We start from the raw sequence: 16,908 nt of genomic DNA, 5'->3' as shown, positions 1-16,908 counted from the left end.
TTTCAAAATAGTTAACTTGTGTGTTCGTTTAATTTTTTTTTGTAATTCTAAATGATTTGAGATTTGAGTTTCATTATTTTGCCTTCATCGCAATTTGCTATATCAATGAAACAGTTATGAATGTTAATTTATTCTTATACCAAATTCTAAAAGTAAATATTTGATATGTACAAAGGTCGTCTTACTTTGAAAAAAATTGGTTTATAAAAAAGAAAGGTTATGATGGTTATTACATAAAAGAGAAAGGCAAACTGGAGGGGGGGGGGGAGAGGTGGGGTTGATCGAAGGGAGGATAACATCAATAAATCAGCTGACATCTACATTCCTGGGACCAGGGAGTGAGAGGTTAATGTGAAGAAAAAATTGCATTCATATGATTTTACCCATTTAATAAAATACCATCCTATAGGCTATGTTGAGTTATGTTATTTAAGTTTTATTACAGCTAAACTTAAGTTAAGCTCCGCGAATTGGTTAGGTTTCCTTATGTATTATGTCTCTCGGAGGGGCTTCCGATCTATTATTAGTGAGAATTCCAAGTTGAACTCATTGGTGTATATAACCATTTTTCAACCTAATATGCATTTATAAAAATTTACAATTTTTTTTTGTGTTAGATTAATCTATCACCTAGTGTCCTCTCCCTGTATCCTTGAGTGGTACGCAGTAACCTCTAGAGGCCGCCTTTGGTCGGAGGAGAGGGGTGAGAGGGGGGGGGGTGTTGTTCTGCAAATATGAATATGGGAGAAGGGGAGAGAAAAAGAATGACTATTAAAATATTCATGTAAATCGACATTCATTATATTTAATGAATTAGGTAGTTGTTTTTATTTTTAACTAAAATAATTTATAATAATACTTATAAAATTTACTTACAAATCTGCTTGACAAGAAATTTTGAATGATTTCCAAGTTGGTTTTGCATAGATAGATAGATAGTGTAAGGTAGGAAATTGGGGGACTATTCTTAAAAGGAGGTGTTCTGTTCAGGGAGGGTTGTCTGTTGGGGGGAGTGTGTGTGTGTGTGGCTACTGATGGTACTCGTGACTTCGCCATATTTTGTGTGTACAGATAAATCCACAGTGAATAGACACTCATCTCATTATTAATACACCTACCTTTAGGTAAACCATTTTATATTATTGATTGTTATATCAAAGTGATAAATTCTAAGTATATTTAATTTATTATATACTGAATTTAATGAAAATTGTAGTTTTGTTTTGGTAAACTTAAAATTACAGTTTTATGAAATTTTTAAATTGACATTTTCTGAAGAAAAATAATTACTGATTTTTTTGAATTATCTTTTAATATAAATCATTTTTCTAACTATCAATTATATAGGTCATTAAATTGTTTAATGAAATATATGCATGTCCAAAAAAATCACATGATTTTGAATCAAGTGGTTGATGGATTAGATGGTTTTTATACAAAGGTCAAGTGTCAATATAATGAATAAATAAGGCCTAAGGACAGTTTAATTATATGAATAAGATTAAATACGAAATAAATCATTTTATGGCAAAATTAAATATTTAAGTGAAATTGGCATTACTCCCACCCTTAATATTACAATTATTTTGCTATTGAACAGCTCTAAATATTATCTAACTTTGTCCTATTGACCTCTTATTCTTTGAACAGTTTCTCTTGATCTAAGATATCAAAAAAACATAAAAGATTTTTAAAAGATATTCTATAATATAAAGAAGTAAGATTTAGCTTGTCTGAAGCTATAGAATTCGGGAAATACTGACCCAAAGTGTTTGTCTTAGGATGGTTTTAGGCCATTTTTCTTAGGCCTGTATCTATAAAAATGCTGGTTTTATTGGAGTGTTTTTCAAGGTAGCTTTCTAAATGTGTTGGAATGCTTTTAGGATCCCTCACTGCCTTCTATTAAATACTAGGGATTTATTTCACATAATGATTAGTCGATACAAAGTATATAATAATCTTAATTCAAGGTGTATGGACGAACCGCTCGAGTTGACCTACAGGGTTGATTAATTCACCTATAGAATTAAGGTAAGCAGAGATATATCAAAACTAGAAATGTTTGTTATAGCTATTATGAATAAAAATCTAAAATATTCTATAAATTGTATATTGATGAACTAGACTAAGATACTTATTATTTTGATGAAATGAAAAAAAAGCTGCCCTCTTTGTACACGTTATAACCAATATTGTGGTCAAATTGTTATTGCACTGTGTTTTTGCAATGGTACAATTAAGAGATTTATCTTATCATCTACACTTTTAATTTTCATATCTATAATACAAATTTATTAATAAAGTGAAACACACAGCGGGCTAAAATAATGATTCCCTCATTTCCTCCTACTGTATGAATGAATTGACTAATAAATAACAGGGAAAATAGCAATGTTTTCCCCCTGTCAAAACATCCACGTATATTTTAAATTCAATTTTCATATAGGTTGACATGACCCCGTTGGAACATGTTCAAAGGTCTGAAGAAAGCTGTGAAAGGAGGAATAAGCACAGTCTCTGAACAAGGTGACATAGTCAATACTACATTGCGCACCTGAAAAGTTTAGTCAATAATAAAATTGAGAATAGTTTAATTTAATAATGAAATATTTATGCTGCAAAATAACCTATAGGTAATCTTGCTTCTAAAACCTAGAAATATAAATTAGAGGTAAAACAGTTTGAGTTCAAATAATTTCAAATAAAGTCTAAAGAGTACCAAAGGAAGGAGAACAAATAATAGTTTAAAACCTTTCAAATAATTAACTTTTAAGATAAAATAGCCTAATACCTTCTAGTAAAGCCTCCCTAAATTGTAATTTGTTCTCGAATTCTTAACGGACAAACAAAACAAACCTTATATTTTTTTTATAGGATTGCTGTTTAATTATCAAAGTGTAAAAATAATTGACAATAATAAAAATAAATTTTCAATTGATACTAATTTTATTCTTGGAAAATGCAATTGCACTTATTTAAAATTAAACTATCAAAAATTTGTTCATTGGCCTTTTCCTTTCAGGATATTAATTTAGCAAAATTCCTTACTTAAAAAACATTAATAACATCTATACATAAAAAGTTATATTATGTATCCTTTTATTTTTTTGGAAAAATTTCAAGTAATCCTTATAAAAAATACTACATAAAGTAGTAACGTTATTTGTTGGTCTAATAATATCTCGCTAAAAGCAGAAACAATTAATTTCTTTATTTTAGAGGAGCTTCTATTTGTTTTTAAACAAATCATGGTATGAGTTTGGCTATTTTACCGCCCTTCTCCAGAGTTTTTAGAAGTTAGGGGCGCAGCTGTTAGTAAATAAAATACAAGACTGTGGGGTTGGGAAGGGGGGTTGGGTGGCGGATTGTATAAGCTTAATTAGTCTATAATTAGATTCCAAAAGTCCGTTTCATGTAATGAAGTCTAATTATCTGCCTTAAGTTATGTTGTCTTTTACTTAACTTTTTTATTGTAAAGTGACAGTGAACATGTTTATAAAGATCTGAATTGATAACCCTACAAATAATCAATAGTTGCTTTCTCTAATATTTTTATTTCATTATCTATCAATCTATCACCATTTTTTTATTGCTTGCCAAAAAGATCTATCCTCTTAATATTGTTCCAAAAATATGATATAATTTTAGCTATCAAAGTCCTTTTAGTTCTCGGCAGAACGTAGGCCATGCACAATGGTTCTCCAATCTTCCTTTGTTTCGGCACGTTCTGAGGAATTGCTGAAAGATGGAATTTCCTTAGCTTTCAGTTTACTTAAGAGTTCCCTCAATTTTAGCTGGATATCCTCCTAATTCTGAAGTTAAATATGCAAAAAATATACATACAAACTTTTTATTTTTTACTTATAAATTGGGCGTTGCTACAAAAGACCAACTCTACATAAGACCAACGCCTACAAAAGACCAACCCTACAAAAGACCAACGCCTACAAAAGACCAACACTACAAAAGACCAACGCCTACAAAAGACAAACGCCTACAAAAGACTAACACCTATATATTGTTATATAAACATCAAATTAATTAATAAAGTAATACATAATCAATACATGGCCGCAGCGCTCGGCCCCCTGGCCTGCCTAGCCGCGGGCGCTCGGCCCCCTTGCCTATAACCTAACCTAACCATACCTAAATATTGTAAAAATATCAAAATTTTGAAAAAAATCTACCAACCACTTTTTGTAAAATCAACTAAATTCTAAACTATAAATAAGTTAATTTACATTAAAAATTCATACATATAGGTATATTCAGGTATTAAAATTTTTTTAATGTTGGTCTTTTGTAGAACCGTCTAGTTGGTCTTTTGTAGACGTTGGTCTTTTGTAGCAACGCCATAAATTGTTTTGGTACATGAATTGCCTTACTGGCTCCAAAAAATGAAACTAGTAAATTTGAGAGTAGCGTGTAGTAATTAAATCTAATGTATAATTGACTATGTAAGTATTCAGGAAGCGGCCTTGCAAGTAAAGTTGCGGGGGACTCACTTGATCTTAAGGTAGGTATTCACTACTCTGGTATTAGGAGGGTAGCTACTCTATGACTAAGTTATGTCCTTGTTTTTAAATTCTTCTTTGACCTCTTACTTATAGTTTACAGCTTATTATTGCTGCGCTACCATCTATTTTATTTGTTTTAATAGCATTTGCGGGTTTACATTTAGCCTAAAAAAAGTTAATCCTCAACATTTTATCTAATACTTTTAATTTATAGTAAGGTTAATTATGTAATGCCAAACTAATTTTTTAATTATTTAGGATCGAATAACAAGTGAGGCTAAAAGAGGACTTCAGGGAGGTGTAGAGTACGTTGCTGAAGGGACTAAAAAGGTAAAATTAAAAACTTTTTCACTAGTAAGAAATTATCATTGTTTAAACAATTACAAATGTATTAGATTTAATATATTGTGATATTAGCAGTTGTGGCCCTAACATCCAGGAAGTCTGTATTCGAATGGGTATGGAGGGGGTGAACAGAAAAATATGTGACTAGGACGTCCAAGCTTTTTTTCATTTGGGGCGGTTTATTCATAAGATACTCTAAATTATTTTTAAAGAAATTGTGGTGGGTATCAGTGCTGAACTAGGTACTTTGTGTGATATCACTGATTATTTGTGTAGGTCCAAGAGACTCCTGCCACAGAATACAAGGATAGAACCAAAGAGGTTGCACATAGAGTTAAGCACTACGGTGCTCTTGGAGAAGACTATCTTGGTAAGTTATTAAAATAAAAGAATAGAGGCGGCAAGAGCTATATGTAACTTTACCCATGGGGTGGGGACCTTTCAATTGGGTTATTGAATATCAGCCAATGACGTCTGAAATATAAACATAACCAAGTCGCTACCAAAGAGCAGAAAGTAATTTACTTGCAGACGAAAAAGGTCCCCACAACTTGGGCAAGGTAGTTGTCTGTGTTATACACATATAATTATACATTTATTGGTTATTAAGTAGTGCAGATACTTTTTAACTATGATGTGTCCCTTTGCCTACAAAAAGCTAAACAAACTTGTTTGTTGACGGTCTTCAAACCCAAATCTGCAAAAAATATAAAAAATACAGTTTTGTTAAAATTTTATCAAAAAAATTTTTTTTAGCATTCTTATTTTTATGACACAAAATAAGAATTGTCTCAAACTGAATTTGCTTTAAAATAAATTTATCTTTGATTTATGACTTATATAATTTTTAGGATACAGTGACCCAAGCAAGGAGCTCCGCAAGGCTGTAAAGGCCAAAGAGAAGGCGGCCAAGAAAGCCAAGAAAGAGAAGAAGAAAAAGGGCATCAAAGAGGAGGATCTCTTCTCTCCGGAGAATCTTGCCAAGTTCAAGAAGGAGCTTGAGGAGAGGCGGAGAAACGCAGAGCTTGCCCAGGAGATATCTCCTGATAAAACAGGAGAAGATCATAACGGAGAACAGGTATTTATCACTCATTTTTGTACGATGTACAGTTAATAATTATACTGTCTGTACATAAGCAAGGTTTATCAAAATGAAAAATTAAAATATTGTTTTTCAACTTTATTTTGATAGTTTTATATATATGGTGATTTAAATTTTTTAAAAGTATAATTTATTATCTGAGAATCTCTTACAAAAGAAAAATTTAAAAAGATATTTTGATTTTTAAAATATATGAGCAATTTGAACATTATTTTTTTGCTCAAATAAAGAAACAATACAGATGTAACGTGTTTCTCTAGGGAGGTGTGCAAAAACAAATTTGCGGTTTGCAGACTTTGGGGAAAACTTGAATTTAAGATATGCAAATTAATCCTATTGTCCTTGTACTTATATGCAAAATAGATTAGGCTATTATAAAAAAAGGGTATTATAAACAATTTTCCACGAATATAAACATGAAAATCAGAAAATTAATACCAGTAACTTCGGGACTAACAAAACTGGTATCAATTTATGTTTTTTTTATTCTGATATTTGAAAGATGTCTATAATATGATGCGAAAACTAATATACATGTGATATATGATTTATGTGAGTCTAACCTCGAGTTGACAAGTTGGTTGTTCAGTTAAAATCAAGTCAAATTATGAATAAGATCTATAGTTTTTTCAATTTACAAAAACAGAACCAAATTCCTAACCCGGTACTTCGGCTCCTAGGGGCCAACAAAACTGGAATTAAAATTTTTCATTTCACCATCCGCGGAAAGCTGTCTTTAATACGATGTTATAAATAATTATTCTTTATAGGGAGAAGGAGAAGAGGAGAGAGGGACAGGTAACAGAGAAGGTCTCCAGCTTGAACTAACTCTTCCAGCTGCCGCAGCTGCTGTTACTACAGCTGTTCCCCAGGTATATTTCTTCAGCTAGAATTAACTCTTCCAGCTACCGCAGCTGTTCCCCAGGTATATTTTAGCTTGAACAAACTCTTTTAACTGCCGTCACTACAGTCACTACAGCTGTTTCCCACGTGTATTTCTAACTCTTCCACAGCTGCTATCACTACAGCTGTTCCCCAGCTATTTAGTGCCTCTAAAAATGACGTCATACTAGCCTACCTTTGGTTAATCAAAATGTACACTGGCCTGTCATTTGGTAATTTAGTCTGTGTATAGACCTATCATTAGTCATTTGTAATGTATGGCGTTATAATAGCTATTTCTCGTTTTTCATGGTACCTTTGCTACAAATTTAATATTGAATTATAGGATATCTTAATCATTAAGAATTACAACAATGCTAAATGATGTTATAATTAAAATTAACATTATTTTATTTAAAAAAATATAGTGAATTGCCACTCTATAATTCAAAATGTCTGTCTTATTATCAGTCCATCTGTATTTCTGTAAGAAACGGTATGTGGAAAATATGATTTTTCCATTGGTATTTCAGATAGGCATCTGATTTTTTTGTAAAGATTTCCTGTATAAATGAACATGTCAGTCTGTTGGTTATTTTCAAAAGACAAAATCACTTGTTTTTTTTTATAGTTTCTTGCATTTTTTTCTCTTTCTATTGTTTTATGACATTGAACATATCTGCTTTATAACTCAAATTGTCTGTTTGTTTGCCCATGATTTTTGTATTCCTTGCTTCTTATGTTTGATGTCATCCTTGTTTCGATTACAGGCGTGGAGCAACGAGGCCAGTCCAGAATTTGGTCCTCCTGTTGTTGAAGAACCCATCCAAGGGGATCTTATCAATCTAAAGGTAAAAATTAGTTTTACATTGCATTTCATAAAATTTCCATATACCTATAATGTGCAATCGAGATAAAAAAAATAGAAGGACCGAAGTTTTCTTTCATCCGTACTTAAGTGGAATTTACTATTATTTCAGATATTTTTTCAAGGAATAATAAAATTTTCTTCTATTTTTTCCTTTTTTTGATTTACTTTGTTGATTATGTTGACAGCATACTTTTATGCATTTGCAGAAAACAGAGGGGTTAAAAGCAAATAGTTTTTTTCATTAAAAAAAAATTATGGATTTTTGTAATTTATTTATTTTTTAAAATGTAGTATAACTTAACTTAAAATGCCGAAATTAATCTTTATTTTTTTATTTAATAATTTGCAGAGCCCCGGAGGGGTAACCCCTGGAAAGAGTCCGCGTGACGATAACGACGGATGGAAAAGATTTACTGAACTTACTTCTGGTAAGCTTTTTATAGTTAGTTATCACATCGTATATATACAGCTTTCCGCAGATATTAAAATAAAAAATTTTAAGATTGAATGAGCTTTGTTGGCTCCGAGAGGCTGAAGGCTCAGGCTAACAAACTGGTATTAATATTATGATATGTATTTTATTTTTAATATTCGTGGAAAATTGTTTGTAATACATGATTTTTCAGTATGGCTAAAAGCCGGATCTAATCCAGCGGATTGTAAAGAAATCAAAAATAATCTTCTTATCTATTCCAGATTTATAATGATAAAACTGTTTAAATATGTATATATTTTTGAGAAAATTTAAAAAGTGAAAGATAATAAAAGCTAGGTAGGGATGGGACATTGGACTTTAATTATACAGTTCGCTCAAAATTTTTCATTGTATTTTGATTGGTTGGTTCCAAACATAAGTTTCCAAACTTTTGATCCAACAATTTAAAGATACAATAGGGATTATTTTGTTTATCATCATTGGAACAGAACATCAATTTATTGTCCATTGTCTTATCCCTTTAGACCCTGAAAAAAAAATATCATTTAAAAATTCAGAAACCATTGGAGGATGGGGAGGGGGGGTGGTGGTTGTGCCATCTGTAATTTAAAGACTTAGGATTCACCAACCCTTATAGCTGTAAATTTTTTATATAAAAAATGATAATCATAGTTTTTCCCTTGAAGGCGTTGGAAAGGAAGGTGCGTGTCACTAATTTTTGGCGGTTAAGGTCGTTTTTAAGACAAGGATCTTACTTCAAAGCCATCACAATTCAGTGTTAAGACTTTTTTCTTTACAGGTTTTCCAGTTATACCTAGCACCCAAAATTTAATCACCCTCACGCTTTTGTTCAGGGCTCGGCAGCTGCGACTTAGCCTGAAGTTTAAGTTTAAACCTTTCAGATGCTTTAAAGGGGGGGGGGGGGCGGATGTGCCACTTTTTGAAACCAAAAGTAAAACGCGCATGATCTCAGCCCATAAAAGAGTTACAGCTCTAAAATTTGGCACAGTAGTTGCTTTTGTAGAGAACAATATGGAACTGTGAAGAAAATTCGGCGGAACTGCCGCTCCCGCCGAAAACCGCCGATTTCTCGCCGAAATTTTTTTTTGCCTTTTCTCGCCATAATAGACAATTTTCAATCATCTGAGATAAACTTTTTTTTTCATAAAAAATTTTCCTTATATTTTCACTTGACACAAAAGATTTTACACTTTTAAATATTTTAAAATATTGACATGTTTGAAATATTACAAGTGTCACGTGAAAATATAAGGGAATTTTTTATGAAAAAAAAGTTTATCTCAGATGATTCAAAATTGTCTATTATGGCGAGAAAAGGCAAAACAAAATCGGCGGGAAAACGGCGGTTTTCGGCGGGAGCGGCGGTTCCGCCGCCGTTTCTTCACAGTTCCATATTGTTCTCCACAAAAGCAATTGCTGTGCCAAATTTTAGAGCTGTAACTCTTTTATGGGCTGAGATCATGCGTGTTTTACTTTTGGTTTCAAAAAGTGGCACATCCGCCCCCCCCCCCTTTAAAAAAAGAGAATGACATATTTGGGTCAGGTTATAATTCTAGCTGATTTTTTAAATTATAAAAGGTTGATTTCCTTGAGGCTTACAGGCGGCTTATGAGCGGCTGCCGAGCCCTGCTTTTGTTATAATATTATGTATTTATGGTGAAGGCAAAGAAATTAAATGAAAATTGAATTTGAAAATAGAATCGATTTCAAAAATGAAAGTCTGATCAGACAAAATTGTATTATTTCTGCACTTTGAATCATACATTGAATGTTATCAAATAGTCGAAATAAAATAATTGAATATATCATCTATCGCATCATTTTATAGGCCACTTTCCGCAGATTTAAAAATGAAATTAGCCGAAGGCACGGGCTAACAAAACTGGAATTGATTTTGATATTTTTATAATAAAATTTGTGAAAAATTATGTTTAATACGATGTCATATATGATTTTTGAGTCTGACTGAGAACCAGTTCTAATCCAGCGAATAATAATCGGTTTTAAAGCCATACTTTTTCTTCTATTGAAACATCTGTGTCTTGCTGAAATCTAATTTCTTAACTTCAGCAGAAAATTTTAAATAAGCTTTAAACTTTCTTTCTGAAAATAATAATTTGTTGAAAGACCCTTTTGTCCTCACCATATTAATTTTACCACAATTGTTCATTTATTTATATTTTCTAATGCGAAGCTTCTCTATATTAAAAGTCAGTCTGTCCGTAGTAACTATAAAATTACGTTAAAATTATCAAAATATAAGTATATCTATATTATGTCTAATTTTTCACATTAACAATGAATTTATGTTAAGATTTATTAATAATGTTCTATTTTTTAAAAATTAAATAGTGTTATTGCTCTTTACATGTTATTGTTTATGAAGATTTGCTTTAATTAATATTGTCATTCTTGTTTTTTTCTCATTAATTTGCATCTTTATGCAATATAATATTTAAAAGTTTAACTTTTAAGTAATTATATGTATATTTTATTATATATATGTATTATTAATCAGTTTTTCTCGTAAAAGTTATGCCAAGTTTATTGTCTAATATTTTAAATTCTCATAAATCCATCAATTTATTCGAAAATCATCCTATATTTGTTTTTATCGTATATTTTTATAAAGATATTTATGTATATTATTACCCCCTTAAAAAATCATAATATTTTTCCTATCAGGCGCGTAGCAAGGGGGAAATGCGAGCACTTCTAATTTTTCACAGGGGGGTGCTAACATCCCATAGAAAAAATATTCCTCCAAGAAAACCCTGTATTTATTAATATTATCCTATACTAAAGTAAGAGTTTTTTGTCTGAAGCTTAAGATCTTAATAACTACTGATTTAAAAAAGCTTCACATATGATGTTTTAGGCTATTCTATTTCTAATTTAATTCTTGAGATGGTTTAATCTATTTTTCTATCTCTTCTTATCCTGAATACACAGCCCCTAGATGCTAGGTGCGTAGCCGCTAGTATTTAAAAAGACAGCAGATTATTTTTTTTGCACTTTTACTTACTAAGAATACTTATTAAGATTTTTAGAGCACTTTTTACTATTAATTAGAGGTTTATATCATCTAACCGTTAATCATACTTAATCATTTTCATCGTTTTGTTTACAGCTAAGCTGTTAAACATTCATCTACATTTATATATTTTAACATTTGCAAATTTATTCATAGATTTTTAAATACTTGGATAAGTTTTAAGTCAAAAAATTGATTTCTGGAAATGATAAACATCCATATTTTGGATCATCTATAAATTCGATTTCTTCAATAGAATTTTTAAAAGCAATTTTGCTATTATGAAAAAAGAATTTTAAAATCATTTTTGGCGTAATTTCTTATCCATATTTTAAGCAAAATGTAACTAGTATAATTTTAGGAATCGACCAGCTGCTAAAAGAGAAGCAGTCTAAGCTAGAGGAGATAAAAAGTAGCAGCTATTATCAGAGAAAGAAGACCCAAGTTGAGATCCTTGAAGATTCTAAAGTTGAACGATCAGAAAATCTTGTAGGTGAGAAATTTAAACTTTTTATTCATTAGTGGCAACTTTTTCAATGAAGCAATTCTAAAATTATTCAAGTACGTAAGTCCAACCAAATATCATTCTTTTTTTATTGTCAGATATCAATATGTGACTTGACTTCATAATACAAATTTAGACAGTCTCAAATGATAAAGCACCTGCAAAAGCAAAAAATGTAGAAAAATGAATCGTAGCTACCTAGATAATATACAACTTAAAGTTTTAACAAAACACCCTTTAATTTATTGTCCATGTGACTTTGTTAATAATAAATGATGTCTTTAAATTCAGGTTAATTCCAGATTAGTTGACTAACTAAACTGGATCGAATTAGTCTTAGATTCTTTTCTTTTGCTTTCCACGGAAAGCTGTCTATAATACGACGGGATATATAATTCTTCATTATGGCCCAAAACTGGTTCTAATCCAGTTGATTTGAATCGGTTTCAAAGCCATCCATTAATGTAGGCTTCAGAGTCTAACAGGTTAATTTGTCCAGGAAAGCGTAAGAAGCAGTGGGCAGATCTTGACGCCGAAGGTTTTGAGGAGAAGGAGGGAATAGTTGCTGGTGATCAAGTCTCTGATACAGAGAGTGTTACTGACGACAATAACGAAGAGGGTAATCAGGATCAACAGTGGGTAGATAATAATCAGGTAATGGATTTATTATTACCTGGAGTTTACACCAGATTATCAAGTACTCTACAAATAAAGTGAAACTTGTAGCTTGCTAAAATAACTATTCCCCCATCCAACTCAGTTACCCCATCTCCTCTTACTGGTTGAACAAAATGACCAATAAAGGATGTGCATGTTAGCAAACTAACTTGACAATTATTCCCCTGTTGTCATAATATCCACGTATATTCTACTTCCATTAAACATTACCATTAAACCATAACCATATTTTATTTAGAAACAGCATATTTAGAAGGTAATCTAGGATCCTAAGAAATAAGACAATAAATTAATATACATTTCCAATGATAATAAACCAGATTACCCCTTATGTATTTAGAATAAAATTATTGGTTGAAATGTATGGACATGTTATAGACTAACCAGTTTCCTATCCAACAAATAAGATAGATTTTTTTCACTTTTCTTTTACAACTCAAATTGAAAGAGGGGGGGGGGAGGTTCGACTCTCAACCTCAAGTGCCCATTATAAATAAATAAATAATTATTTAGGATACTACTGGTTCACCTGACAAGCCTGAAGGTTATGTAGACTTACCAGAAGAAAAAGAGGAAAATTAAATTTATATTGCCATTACAGACACTACGATGTACAGAATAGCTATGCAACACATTAATAGAATTTTATAGAAGTGTTTTGTATTAATTATGGATGTATTATTATTTTTTGGATCTTACACCAGATTTTCATGTTCTCTAATAAAGTAAAACTCACAGCGTGCATAAATGACGATACCCCCATCCACCATTCACTTTCCTTCTACTGGATGAACTAACTGACCAATAAACAAATTTCATGTTAGCAACCTAAATTGACGCCAATTTTTCCCCTGTTAAAATATCCACATATTTTCTAGATCCTTTTTTGTAATGATTCTTTAACTAGATATAATTATATTGATGATTAGCGCAGTAATCAATTGTACAATAATGATAAAACCAATCTTAAGGCAAATTCAGTAAATGTTATCTTTAAAAAATTAACATATATCAAATTATAATTTTAACCTTGCACATTATGATCTACAAAAGAACAAATTGAAATCCTTTCTTGTACAGGAGCTTCACTGTGAAAGATTGAAGGCTAGTCCACTGGCAATATAAATTAAATTGCCAATTATTAGGAAAGCGAAGAAGAAGAGGAAGACGACTTTTTCAACACAGCATTTGTTGATGCCATTGTCAGTGGTGACATCAAGCTCAATGTAATACCTGACAGTCCAGAACCTGCTGAGGACGACGACCCATTCAACACAAAGTTTGCTGATACTATCGTTGAGAAGCACGCTAAAGAGAAAGCTTATCGCGAGAAGGTTGAGAGTAATAAGGTTAAGTTTGGATCTATAGCCGCAGCTGCGGATGTTCTAACTGGCCGTGCGGATAAGCTTGACAAACACTCGGTTGATCACGCGGTTAAGAAGAAACGGCGTCGTGCCAATCGTATTAATCTTATCGGCGACGAGGTTGATGATGTAACCGCTGTAGAGGATATCGATGGTGTAGACGTTAATAAGGTTGAAGAAAGCCTTACTGAGGATATATTTGGTAGTGGTGGTGACGATTTAGGAGTTCCGGTCGCGGATTTATTAAGCTCCAGTGTTTCACCTGTCCCCAGTGCCACTGAGGTAAAGTTTGAACTTGAAAACGAGGATCTTCCCAAGTCTCAGAAGCTATCTGAGGATTTAAAGGAGTTTGATCTTGTTTTACAAGAGGAGGGAACTCTTACTAGCAACGTTGCTATCTTAGCAGCTGAATTCAGGTAACACAAGTGACAATTTACAAAAACTAGTTTTGATTTCTTCTTAATTCTGATAAGATTGTAAAATTAAGTCAATTTAATACTATGCAAGGAAGTCTAAGCTTTTTAAAAAGGGGTATTAAAGATTTTTTCAGAGCTTCACTACTTATAGACGATGTCATCCTTGTTAATTTTAAATTTGGTAATTGTCTACTAAATGTTATTAAAATTATAATTCCTGATTTTCACTTTTACAATTCTTAGCTCTGCTCAACAAGAAGAAGAGGATCCATTTGACGAAGCTTTTGATCTTCTTGCCAAGGAATCCATCAACAAGTTTGCTCTTGCTGATATCGAGAAAGATTTGAATGACGAAGATCTGTTTGATACAACCAGAGCTGATGTTGTTTTAAATCTTGCTTCTATTGCAAACGTAAACAAAAAGGTATATATTTTAGGGGAAGGGTTAAATAACATAACTACGACAATATTTATAGAATTTGGGCGGGTTAAGTAAACTAATAGCAGATTAATTACCTTTATGTATTTTGGGGGAAGGAATCACTAATTCTATGGCATTACAAAATTCAAATCAGATTTACCCTAAAAATAGACAATTTTACAAGACAATAATTATAAGTAGGAGCGTAGCCATTCTTAATTATAGGTCTGTCCGCTACAATATCAATATTTGTAAATGTATAAAAGCATTTGAATAATTTAGCTAGACATTGCAATCAGCTGCAAATATACTCTATATCTGTCTGTTTGTATATCAGCTAACCTTAGACATTTCAGGAAATAATATTACAAAATTCTTTTGTTGAATTTTTTTGTATTTTTGTTTGTTGAAATAGTAGGATGTCTTATTGTCTAGATGTATGCCATTTTCTTTTCCTTAGCTAATCTTTATCGGATTTTATTGATTTATTTTTGTTAAAGTAGTAGGGTGTTCAGCTGCATGGCATTTTAAATAAGATTTGAATTTTTTTGTGGGACTAAAATAATTCCAAATTAATAAGTTTTGGGTGTTATAAGAAGGCAATGGCAGATAAATTGAAATACATCCCCAATGATGACAAATTACCCCTTATGTAAATTACAATTAGTGGTTGAAACGTTTGGTCACTTGACTTAATGAACCAACTTATAAAAGTAGATAAAATTTACCAAAGCTGTTAAGCCAAAAAATTTGAAAACTTTATTATAAAACTTTGGAGACCAGTGTAATAAAAAGTCCAATTTCCCCTCCCTCCCTGCTTAAATAGATACATTTAATGAATGATTACCAATATTTCAGAAAGTTGAAGAAGAATCTCCTATTGACGAGTTTGACGACGATAGAGATCCATTTGACACAACTGCATTCGAGCATCTGACCAAGAGTCACGAGGAAGATCTTGAATTTGATTTTCTCGCCAAGAGAGATCCACACGAAACTGTTGGTACTGCTGAATCTCAGATAGATACAGGTGACAAAAATTCTTAAAACAGGGATTAAGGAGGTAAAACATGAAGAAAAATATAGATAAATTGTCATTAATGGTGTAATTATTTAAAAAATAAGGAAAAGACAATAAACTTCTTACATTTATTCTCTAAAGAGATTTTAAACCTATGTTAAATTCAATATTTTTTTTATTTTTTTTTTTTCAGCTAAAGACCCATTTGAAGTAGTTGCCCAACAACTTAGCACACAGAACAGCACAGAAGAATCTAGCTGGGCACAGTTTGGTGGTGGGCCAGAGAAGAAGAAAACACCACCAGCAAGACCTTCAAAACCACCCCCACCCAGGCCTCCACGTCCACCCCCTACACCCAGGGTTGAGATTGACTACGCCTCTGGAAGGAATACTCCTTCAGTTATTATTAAAGCTCCCAGCTCTGAGTCTATTAAATCTTGGAACAACACACAGGCTGAGAATTTGATTCGCAAGTCTAAAATCGAAGGTCTTGAAACTGAAATCCTTGAACAGGAAAAGGAGTTTGATCCCTTTGATACTACTGAATACACTAAAGTTGTTGATGAAATAAAGGCCAAGGAGGACGGTATTTTTGACACTTCTAATATTGACCCAGAGAAGCTTAAACTTATTGAAGGAGAACTTATTGATTCTGGTGACAATCAAAAGTTAGGTGGAGACAAATCCAACACTGAAATATTAGGTGAGCTTGACGACGAGACTGATCCTTTTGACACAGGATTTGCTGCTGATATTGTCAAAGAACCAGAAGATCCATTTGATACCAGCATTGTAAAAGTTGCTGAGAAGGAAGAGGATCCAGAGTTTGATCCTTTTGATACAACTGTTGCAGAGAAGGTTATTCCAGTTCGTAAGCCCAAAGTTAGTCAGCGGGCAATAATCTCTGTTGAGGACGACGATTTTGACCCAGAAACTTCTTTTAAAGTAAAGAAAGCTAGAAGACCACCCCCACCTGCTCCAGGACAGGAAGTTGATCCATTTTCTCTATCAGAAGAAGATAAAACTCTTCCTGCTGTTGGTGTTCTTAAACCTGTTTCTGGACAACCAATTATATCACCACAAATAAGTCAGGAGGATAAGAATAAACAGGATATTAAAGGTCTTGAGGAAGAGTTTATAGGTGGTGAATTGAAACATAGCTTAACTGACGACGATTTTGATCCTCGTGCAGAAGAGCCAGGTAAAACCTTTAACGAACCAGTCAGTGACTTGAGTGAAGAAGAAGGCGACGATCCTTTTGACACAAGTGCTGTTCAGTTTTAAATAGTAATAAA

The 16,908-nt window shown here is 32.2% G+C and overlaps 1 protein-coding gene across 4 annotated transcripts; it reads left to right on the top strand.

The window, feature by feature from the left end:
* Positions 1-756: 756 nt before the first annotated feature.
* On the top strand, positions 757-16,897 carry stnA (stoned A). Of its 4 annotated transcripts, none has more exons than XM_080163817.1 (18): positions 763-817; positions 1,971-2,031; positions 2,447-2,526; positions 4,470-4,516; positions 4,776-4,847; positions 5,139-5,232; positions 5,714-5,940; positions 6,735-6,836; positions 7,617-7,697; positions 8,067-8,145; positions 8,840-8,854; positions 11,570-11,701; positions 12,213-12,367; positions 12,905-12,968; positions 13,541-14,171; positions 14,415-14,595; positions 15,451-15,622; positions 15,807-16,897. In XM_080163817.1, exons 3-18 carry the CDS (start codon positions 2,469-2,471, stop codon positions 16,895-16,897), a joined length of 3,201 nt encoding a protein of 1,066 aa, XP_080019943.1. In that variant the 5' UTR covers positions 763-817; positions 1,971-2,031; positions 2,447-2,468. The 4 variants fall into 4 exon arrangements, with proteins under 4 accessions (XP_080019945.1, XP_080019943.1, XP_080019942.1 ...); XM_080163816.1 differs by lacking the exon at positions 763-817 and adding an exon at positions 994-1,124; XM_080163819.1 differs by lacking the exon at positions 8,840-8,854 and having other exon boundaries at positions 757-817.
* Positions 16,898-16,908: the final 11 nt, after the last annotated feature.

Source organism: Acartia tonsa, chromosome 6 (genome assembly GCF_053477335.1).
Source record: "Acartia tonsa isolate MP-2025a chromosome 6, ASM5347733v1, whole genome shotgun sequence".
NCBI classification, from domain to species: domain Eukaryota; kingdom Metazoa; phylum Arthropoda; class Copepoda; order Calanoida; family Acartiidae; genus Acartia; species Acartia tonsa.
The sequence above is the reverse complement of the archived record's forward strand: the minus strand, read 5'-3'. Positions and strand labels throughout refer to the sequence as shown.

What these genes read in the sequence shown, in the direction of transcription:
- stnA (XM_080163817.1), top strand. Translation starts at nt 2,469, where the DNA reads ATGTTCAAAGGTCTGAAGAAAGCTGTGAAAGGAGGAATAAGCACAGTC. An exon ending in TTACTACAGCTGTTCCCCAG is followed by an intron (nt 6,837 to 7,616) that starts GTATATTTCTTC and finishes TTTCGATTACAG; the next exon opens with GCGTGGAGCAACGAGGCCAG. An exon ending in ACCAGAAGAAAAAGAGGAAA is followed by an intron (nt 12,969 to 13,540) that starts ATTAAATTTATA and finishes ATTATTAGGAAA; the next exon opens with GCGAAGAAGAAGAGGAAGAC.